A 10,216-nucleotide genomic window follows, 5' to 3' on the forward strand; every position below is an offset into this window, starting at 1 on the left:
ATCGCCATTAACGTGGCGTAGACTACCGAAGCGATGCCTCGTCGCCACTACTTGCGCCGCTGAGAAGACGCATCAAGCCAGGGTCGCTACCAGGCATACCCGATGAAACGTCCGTCCAAACGCGAGCGTTCGTGACAGCGCAACATCCACAGAGATGCATCCGAGGCACATATTTGGATCGCGTTTGCGTCCGCGGACAGCCCGGTCACTATGTGTCGGGCCGCTGGGCTGGATGCAGACGCATTTTTTACCGGACGCGGCACGGTAGCTCCGCGTCCGTTTGCGTTGCCCTGTTGGAGATGCTCTTATTGAAAAACTTGTCAAGCTGCTCAAGTATTCCTTTATATATAGTTGAGAGTACACATATAAAATGTTGGGAGAGAAGAGAGCACAGAGTTCACCATCTCAAGTTTGCCTCCATATGTGAGGATATCAGAGCGACTCTGTAATCATCTCTCAATACTTGTCGATAGTATAGAGGAGCAGATCTTACTCCCTAGCTGCGTAGCACATATGAGCCTTGATGAAGGTGTCCCAAAGATATCAACAACCACAATATCTTTTGCTGGGAATCATCAACAAACACACCTGGCCTTTTTTAACTACATGTTGAAACTGATTTTTGTGACATCAAATTTCAGGTCTCCTAGATCTAGCTTTGCATTGGTGAGCATTACATATTGACGAGTTGTAGTAATCTTCAAGAGTTAATTATTTTGTACAAGAACTATTTATTCTAGGAACTTTTTTCGGTAGAAGCTTCTAACACTGGATTTTACAGTTCCCACAATCAACAGCCTTTATGCTTTCATACAATACATAGTGTCACTCTAAGACTGGTGAATAGTAGTATAGTACCCGTAATGGATTCTAATGAATAATGCGGTTGATTAGAGGCTGATGTGATTACCCTCAGGATCACTGTTGGGGATAAACATGGCACTGAACTTTTTATACAGAAACCACACTACTGATCACAGGAGCGGAGATTCATGCTGGAACCTCCACTTTACATTTGATTTCGAATTAGACGGCGAAATGCACTGGAGTGCTGATGTTTACCATGACCCCGAATATCTTGCATATATAAATTCAAGTAATTAGTACACGGTTGACAATCGTAAGTTCAACAAAAGTTACGAAGCTCATTCACACAATGAGTATTGAACTAGAATGCCCTTGTTCATAATATTCAACTATTCAAGAGCAGAGCTTACTCCTAGAACATATGTGCCTTGGCATGAAGATGTTTCATAGGCATAATAGTCTAATGCACTTGCCTGTGAAACTACATAGAAAAGATAATTTAGCCGCACATAGAGCCTAACATAGATTTAATGTCACCAGCGATATTCTTAGCATCCGCAGCAATACCAGCCAATCCTCTCCTTGCCAACCCAGCACAGTAAAGTCCATTTTCACCTTTCCAATGATTCGGATATTCTTTGGTTGGGAGTCCAATGTCATTTAACATGCTTTCCCCATTCTGCGCCCAAAAATATCATATTCCTCAGTTAGGAGATTTAACAATTGTTGCACCAAAATGAATATGACTTAGGCAAATTCAAAAATCAGTGTTAGTACCTTGAGCCACATATTTGCTGTGCTTTTGTATCCAGTTGCAAACACAATTGCGTCAAAGGGGATTTCATCCCCGGATTGAAATTTAACTATGTTGTCCATGATCTTGCTAATGCTTCCTTGAACCTATAAGACATAATGTGAATATTATTAAACTGCCATAGTAAATCAACATATGGTACATCAATCACAACGGATCGGCCAGTTTTTTATGCCTCTTACTTGGATGATGCCTCTTTTTATTAACCCAACAGTGCCAACATCAATCACAGCGGATCGGCCAGTTTTTGATTTGAGGGTCATTGGACCCATTTTTGGCATTCTAATACCATGCCTTGATAGGTCCCCAAATATGAATTTTGTCACCATAGCAAGGAGGTTATCCACTAGATTCAGGGGAAGATGGTGGGCTAGTGTCATCCCCAATCGAACTAGTTCCTTTGTCATTACATGAATCTGCAGCCACAAAATGAGTCACACATCTGTTACAACCGGCTAGAAATAAATTATTATTCTAGTAGTAATAATACTAATAAATTGTATCTATATGACCAAATAAAATTATATAGTGCACATACCGGGCTTCGTATAACAATCGAAGTGTTGGCACCATGGGTCGCAAGGTCGTAAGCGATTTCCATCCCAGAGTTGCCAGATCCAATGACCAACACGCTCTTACCAGAGAAGCTCTTGCCTGACTTGTATCTTGACGAGTGAATGGCCTCACCTGGAAAACTGTGAAGTCCAGGGATATCTGGAATATTCTCTGCACTATTCTCACCACTCGCCACAACAAGGAATTTTGCACTAAAATTTATTGGTGTGCCCTCCGCAACGTCACAAGCCACGATGGACCAACACTTATTATCATTGTCATATATGGATGACTCAACACTAGTGAGATACTTAGGTTGAATATCAAAGCACCCCATATAGTCATCCAAGTACTTGATAAACATGGATTTTGGTATGTATGTTGGTGCATCAGCTGGGTATGACATGTGTGGTAACTCACAGAACTCCTTTGCAAGATGCAACTTCAAGCGGTCGTATGCGCGTTTGCGCCAAAGAGACGCGATGCAGTCCTCACGCTCGACAATGGCGTAAGGAATGGAGAATTGGGTAAGGCACGCTGCTGTTGCGAGGCCTGCTGGACCAGCACCAACAATCAGCACGGCGACATTCTCCATTCCGAAGAAAAGGTCTGATTAAGTTGTGGGATAAGGTGTGGTGGTAGGATAGGCGACTTAGAACAAGAAGAGGTATTTGCCTGCTTGTTGGCCGAATGAATCTTCGGAAGAGATAGCTGCATATGAGGCATATGTATATGCTTGTAAATTTCCGTACCTGTTCTGTTTTGTGACTAGGTTCAGATTAAGCGACGCAGGAAAGATAAAAATTAATTGACGCATATTACCTACTCTATCCAGTTCCTCTAGAAATTGGAATGTTATAAATGTTATTTTTGTTGTGAAGTCAACCTGGTACGGAATAGGTAGGAAACACAAACTTGATCGCTCACAATTTTTTTTTTTGGAAATGTACACCTTATCTTATCTGTGTATAGTTGATTTGTATTTCCATGCTTTTCTATCGTCACCAATGAAAATATTCATATGACAAAATATATATCATCCTCATTCAAATGTTTATTACCTTTCCAGTACCTGGTAGGATAAGGACGAGCCAATGTTTCTAAACATTTTGACCCTAAATAAAGTTTCTCAAAATGCATTTATAGATGATGATATTATTTATTACCCTACCGCTGCCAGGATATATCATGAACATTAAAGTGCATGATGTGCATCTTCCCTTAACAGCAGACTATCTCTACGTAGCTATTGTCATGCCCGTGCAACTGAATTATTCTACCACGCTAGAATCTGCACATGATACCCCGTGATAATGAACACAATTTGCACAATACGTACGTGAACTCACTTACCACAAAGTAAATATGGCTGTGCCCTAGTTGTGAGTGCCAGATACCAATAGGAGTCGTCGTCTAACACAAACTTAAGAGGATTAAGATCGTTGCCTAGAACTAACACACATACGGGCCTGCCAAGCATCAATCATCAAACTAATGTGTCAATGGCGTCGGCCGATCGGGCATTCAAAGAGGAGCTTCGCGTGTGGGGTGAGGTCCATGCCGCTGCATACTACTCCTGTGCGGGGAAGTATACAAACGCGTGTTCTACTCCGTTTCTGCATCCAGTCCTCCCGTTTCAGCCGCAAGTTCGAGGATGCACGGAGTTAGAGCAACTTCAACACCCATCCAAAATTAATCGTCCGCTAAAAGTTTTTTGCAGTGCATGTCTTGCTGTTTTGCACGCGTGGCCGATAGGGCATCCAAAGAGGAGCTTCGCGTGTGGGGTGACGTCCATGCCGCTGCATACTACTCGTGTGCGGGGAAGTATACAAACGCATGTTCTACTCCGTTTCTGCATCCAGTCCTCCCGTTTCAGCCGCAAGTTCGAGGATGCACGGAGTTAGAGCAACTTCAACACGCATCCAAAATTAACGTCCGCTAATTTTCTTTGCAGTGCATGTCTTGTTGTTCTGCACGCGTGGCACTAGATTTCTTCATTGGACGGTAAAAAATCTTTCATGGGTAGCATCACTTTTTCAGGCGCTGTTAAATGCAGCGCGCTAGCGCCTCCACAAACACCAAACAACAACAAATATAGAACAATGAAGATTAATATGAACCAAAGAAACAACAGTAAATAGTTCAATTATTATTAAAACCCAAACAAATAGTTTATTGTGAATACGACATATAATTCATCAACAATACAAACAATAGTTTTTAAATAATATAACAAACATACATATGAGATGAAACATACTACTGTTGTCCATTCCACGTCCACCACTTCTCGATTAGATCTTCTTGAAGGTTATCATGCGCATCATCGTCACGAATAGCTTTGTACGAAGCAATGAACCAGGCTACCATCTTCTCTCCTACGCACTTGCACAGAGCGTCCCATCAACTCATAGGGCAAGTAGTCATTGTCTTGCCCATGTTCATTCTCAATGTTCATATTATGTATGATGGCACGAGCATTCATGATGTACCAAAGGATCTCTTGGTTCTAAAATCTAGCCGGTCCTCTCATAATAGCAAATTGGGCTTGCAAAATCCAAAATTTATCTCCACCTCTTTCCTAGCCGCCACTTGTGCATTATGAAACTGAAGTTTTTCTTACCGGATGATTTGTGAGCCGGCTTCACAAATGTTTGCCACCTTAGGTAGATGCCATCGTCTAGGAAGTAGCGGGTAGTTGTAGGTGTGACCATTTGCTACAAAATCCACCGGTGTACTTTCATCCTATGCAATTTTGTTCATCAGTGGTGACTGTTGGAGAACGTTGATGTCATTGTATGAACTGCGCATTCTGAAGAAAGTATGCTAAATATAAATCTCATAATAATTTTAAGGATTATAGTGGAATCCTTTTTGTGGCCTTTTGAAATATGCATGCATATTTCTTCCAACTCCAATGCATGCAATCAATTGCACCAAACATACAAGAAAATTCCCCATTTTTGTTGAACTCCAATAGCATTGTGTCTTCAGAAGTGGGGGCTCTCAAGTATACCTTGACAAGCACTTTGACAACTCATATGGCAAAGCGCTTAACACACTTGATAGCTTGACTCTCATCCATCGCCAAGTGGTCATCAACTAGATCAACTGGAATTCAATATGCCAACATACGCAAAGCGGCGGTGACCTTTTGATAAGTGCTATGCCCAAGCTCAAAAAAAGTGTCATACTTCGTCAGCTCCTGTGATATGCTTGAACAAGTTGATGCTCATTCAAAAACAGCGACGAAAATATCTCTCCAGAAATGTTGGATTCTGCACAAAATAGCTCTGCATCAACTTGTTGTGCCCTTCTATCATTTCCCGCGACAACTTCTGTCGACCGAAAACGGAACCACCATGTTTGGTCTGCGTGCATAGCTAACAATATGGATATTTCCTCTTCTTGCAGATCCCATTCCTCATCGGATGAATCATACAACGAACTCATCTGCAAACAATCAAAATCGGACTACATTCAACAAACAAGCGACAACAGTAAAAATAAAAAGGGTGGATCGACCGCACGCCATACCTTCGAACGGAGGCGGCGATGCAGGAACCTTACGCGCGGGAGGGGCGTCAACGGCCGCAAATCGACCCAAGCGCAACGATGACTGGTCGATTTCAAATGGGGGAGCAGCGGCGATTCGGCCATGGTGCAACGTAGGCAAATCGACCTCGGTGCAGCGTCGTTGGCGAGATTCGGCGTGGCGTGGTCGCCGGAGGGAAGGGGGCGGAGGAAGCAACAATGGTGGGAGCGTGTAGGAGAGGGACATGTTTGCGGTAGTGTTTCCGAAAGCGCCGAATATGCTGTGCGCGATGCCGCTTTATCCTGCATGCTGAAAAACATATTGCGCGCTGATTTTTTGTACAACTACTGGAACGCCGAATTCCACCTCCCACGCCCAAAAAAAAGTCGTTTTTAGCACACCGAGACTATTTTAGGTACATGTTGGAGATGCTCTTAGCTTGATAAGAACGCATGTCCAATCAGACTCGAAATTTGACAGACCTAGTACAACCCAGTGACGAACCTAGAGCCCGCAACTAGCTACTACCTCTGATCACATTTAATCGATGTGGGGATGCGGGGCTGCTAGTGCTTATTGCTACCTATGTTCACAATAGTGCATCAGTAAAATATGATCAGAGGGAGTATGTAATAAGCTAGCCTATAAAACTCGGCGGCTACAATAATGCACTCAACAGATTTTTCTAGGTGCTAGGCTCCTGGCTAGATTTTGGTCTACAATCCACCGACATAATCTTGAGGTTAATAAAATCGCCAGCAACCCTGTGTAGTCCCCTACGCTGCCGCCTCGTCGGATATCGCTCACAGGTCCTGCCTGACAGCCACGTTTATCCATTCTCCACACTTCCAACTCACCTTGTATCCAAAACCCCATTTTAGTCTGTCCAGCCTGCGCACGCTTTCAATAATTTAGTTGTCACGTGTGACGTGGCCTGCTACCCGTGTGTTGAATACTGGCCGCATGGGCAGCCCGCGCTACCACTACTTGTGTGCGCTTCCAGTTTTTAGCTGGTCATGGTAATTTAGGCAGGACTATACACAGGACTATCAATTCCGACAGAATATACAAATGTCTCAATGGAGTACCAAAAATAGTACATCAAACTTTTTATGGACATGCATCAAAAGTAAGATCTCATATAGCATGTGAGATAATGACATCAAGTAGTGATCCTCGTCAAGTGAGAAGGCCAAGTTCAAGATAAACATCTCTAGAAGATCATATGCTTGAAGCTTGTCATCCATTTATATCTTGTACTGAGAATGAGATAGCTGTGGACTACCAGCTCCCGACCTCCGCGTCGCCCTCCTCTGGCGACACGGGGGAACCCTAGCCGCCGCTGCTCCTAGCGCCCCCCCACCGCCCTCTCCCGCATCGCCGCCGCCGAAGGGGCCATCGGCAAAGCCGTGCGCGCCCCAGGGAAAGTGGCGGCGGGGCACCTTTTCTTCTCCCGGCGCACGGGAGATCTCCGGGCTTCAGCGTTTTAGGCAGCGGGCGGGCGCGGCCGCTGCAGGACGCTGGCGGCGAGTTGCATCGGAGCTCGTCTGGCTGGGCTCGGCGGCAGGGTCGGCGTCTGGAGGTGCGAGGCAGCGTGCGGCTGGAGGTGAGAGACGCACGGCTGGGCTAGATCTGGGCTGCGAGGGCCTTCTCTGGGCTCGGTCGAGCTGGCGCGAGGAGGAGTTCTTCCGGGCTGCCTTGCTGTACGACATCGTCGAGTGGGGCACGGCGGCAAGGTCGGCATCTGGTGGTGCGAGGAGGCATGCGGCTGGAGGTGCGTGCTGACGCGTTTGGGCTGGGTCTAGCCGCGAGGGCCTTCTCTGGGCTCGGTCGTGCCGGCACGCAGAGGTGTTCTTCCCGGCTGCGCGCCGTCGCCATCTTCGTGGTGCCTAGCTCGGGAGCATGGCGGTACGCGGAAGCTCTCGCGATGGCGCATGGAGGCTGCGGGGCTGGGTGCGTGCGGCGGCTCTCCGGGTGTCGGTCCTTGTTGGGCGGGCATGAGGTTTTGGGACTCTTCGCTAGGCGAAAGCTTTGTCTTGGCGGCTGGCCAGGACCGACGACGGTCACACCCGTGGGCGCCGCATCCTTCTTGAAGGCATCGTCGAAGCGACTGTTTCTTGATCTCCGTCCGGGCTCTCCGAGGGAAACCCTAAATCCCTCGCGGGGTCAGGCGTGGGCGGCGCTCTTGTGTCGCTTTGCCTCTTGGGGCCTCGATTTGGACGTCCACCGGACAGAGGGCTTGTGAAATGTTTTGGTGGTTGGTGGAGGCAGATTCGCCTTCGGCCAGGCGGGACGCGGCTCTGGGGCCGGCGTGGTAGTTGGAGCGGTGGCTCCAGTCTTTCGCCTCCGCCTGTTGCGTTGAGGTGTGGTTGGTCGTCGACCCGTGTGGAGCGCAGTCTCGGGGCTGGCGTGTGGTGTCGTGTTGTATCGGTTTTGCGGCCAGTTTTCCTCATAAACGGGCCAACTCTTTTCTCCTATATCCATGAAAGGCAAAACTTTTGCCTCATTTTCAACAAAAATCTTGTCATCCATTTAGTGATAATGGACCTGTGAAGAACTGCATTAATGAAGCTATCCCGTAGTGGTGTATGGGGGAGCAAACTGCGAGTGTTCACAAGGCAACAATGTTCAAGTGGCGCACTCTGAATTTGGAGTTTGAAGCGTTGTCATCAAGATCAAACGGGATGCGTAAGACAAAGATATGGTTTTGCTAGGTTTTTCTTTTACTGGTCTTCAAGGTGGTTATTGGGATATCAGATTATAGGATAAATAGCAGGGGCTTTTGGTCTGTTAACTTGATCATATCTCGTCTTCGTAGCTCAATGCTTTGCATACTTTGCATCCATTATTTTTGTTGCCTCTTGGTGTTTTCCTGTCTGGGGCTCTTGAGGTTGTTGCTAGCTTTTTCAACAAGTCTATGTTTCCTCCAAAACGGAAATCGTAAGCATCTTCTTTTGTGCTTCCGAGTTTGGATGTTTTTACCGGTTATTCGCGTGGAGAGGTCTCGCCTATAAATTCACGTAAAAACATCTTTTTTTGTGGGGATAAAAGTATAATTTGATGATTCCTAATATTTTTCAGCAAAATTGATTTCATCTTGATTGAAGTTTAAGAACTCTGTGAGAGCTAAGTTACTTTAAGAAAACTGCGGTTTGAAGATTTTCCAGCAAAAACCGATGGCCAAACCCACCGCAGGAATGTTCGGCGGAGTGCCGGGCGCCACGCTTGGTGCCCGCCGAAACAGGGTACTTTTGACCTCTCTCACCAATTCTGACTGTATTTACATGTGAGCTCCATGGATTTTTTTCGTGAACAGAAAGAGCTCCATTTGAGAGCTGCAAGGGATAACCATGCGTACGTACTACCCAGGTACTAGAATAACCGAAAGAAGAGAACGTGGCCAGTCGATCCAGCGCCGAATTCCCTAGGCGTGTTACAGGACACAATCATGATGCGCTCCGGGGCAGGTGTAGTACGATCTCGATCGCGGTTCTTTTATCGCACCTCGTGAATGCTAAACTAAACTCCGAGACGAGTTACAGAACAAGTAATATAGCGCCCGGATCACATCCTTGGCTACCGTGACGGCATGGATCGAGCTCGATCGAGTACGTCTGATCGATCACTACGGGCAGAGTAGCATAATATTTCCTCTCCACCCTCGTGCCGTCCAAGACATACTACTATAACCAGCGGATTCTCTAGCTAAGCTAACAGTATCAACAAGTTTAAACACTACAGGAATCTACCGTTGCGCCGACGGTTGAGAGCCCTCGGCCTAGCCATGGAAGGCCGAGGGCTAGTCCTACGCCGAGGGCTGCCGTCGGCGTAGCCCCTCGGCGAAGGTCTCCCTCGGCGGAGTCACGCCGGCCCTCGGCGTAGGACTAGCCCTCGGCGTAAACGTTGGATGCCGACGGTCGTTCCGGGCTCTCGGCGTCTGAGCCCTCGGCACAGCAATGGCCGGTGCATCAGCCGTTAACGGACGTCGGCGCTACACCGACGGGCATGGCCCTCGGCGTACATCTCCAATAAAAATATAAAAAAAATCGCCATGAACCCTAATGGGCTCGCGCCGCCGCCGCGTTCTGTTGGTGGCCGGTGTGCCGCCGCCGGTCCTGTGGGAGCGTCTGTTCCATGCGAGTGCGGACGCGGCCGCACACCGGCTCGTGCGCGTGCAGGCACCTAGGGCGCGTGGCCGTGGAGGTAGAAGACGGCGAGGTCCTGGGCGGCGGCCGTCGGAGGAGAAGGCGAGGAAGACCTGGGCGCGGCCGTCGGAGGAGAAGGCGGCGAGGTCCTGGGCGGCGTGGTCCTGCGCGGTGCGGCCGTCGAAGGAGGAAGGCCGCGAGGACTTGGGCCGAACCGTCGGAGGCAGAAGGAGAAAGGCGGCGAGGTCCAAGGCGGAGCCGCTGGAGGAGGAAGGCGGGGAAGACATGGGCGCGGCCGTCGGAGGAGAAGGCGGCGAGGTCCTGGGCGACGAGGTCCTGCGTGGGAGGAGAGAGATAGGG

The 10,216-nt window shown here is 47.8% G+C and overlaps 1 protein-coding gene across 1 annotated transcript; it reads right to left on the reverse strand.

The window, feature by feature from the left end:
• Positions 1 to 1,306: 1,306 nt before the first annotated feature.
• On the reverse strand, positions 1,307 to 2,771 carry LOC124700589 (probable indole-3-pyruvate monooxygenase YUCCA10). The gene is made up of 5 exons (XM_047232683.1): positions 2,597 to 2,771; positions 2,160 to 2,275; positions 1,804 to 2,037; positions 1,585 to 1,707; positions 1,307 to 1,486 (listed from the first exon to the last, which is right to left on the reverse strand). The coding sequence occupies exons 1-5, from the start codon at positions 2,769 to 2,771 to the stop codon at positions 1,307 to 1,309; spliced, it is 828 nt and encodes a 275-aa protein (XP_047088639.1).
• Between the last annotated feature and the right edge of the window lie 7,445 nt (positions 2,772 to 10,216).

The sequence above is a fragment of the Lolium rigidum genome, chromosome 3 (genome assembly GCF_022539505.1).
Source record: "Lolium rigidum isolate FL_2022 chromosome 3, APGP_CSIRO_Lrig_0.1, whole genome shotgun sequence".
NCBI lineage: Eukaryota > Viridiplantae > Streptophyta > Magnoliopsida > Poales > Poaceae > Lolium > Lolium rigidum.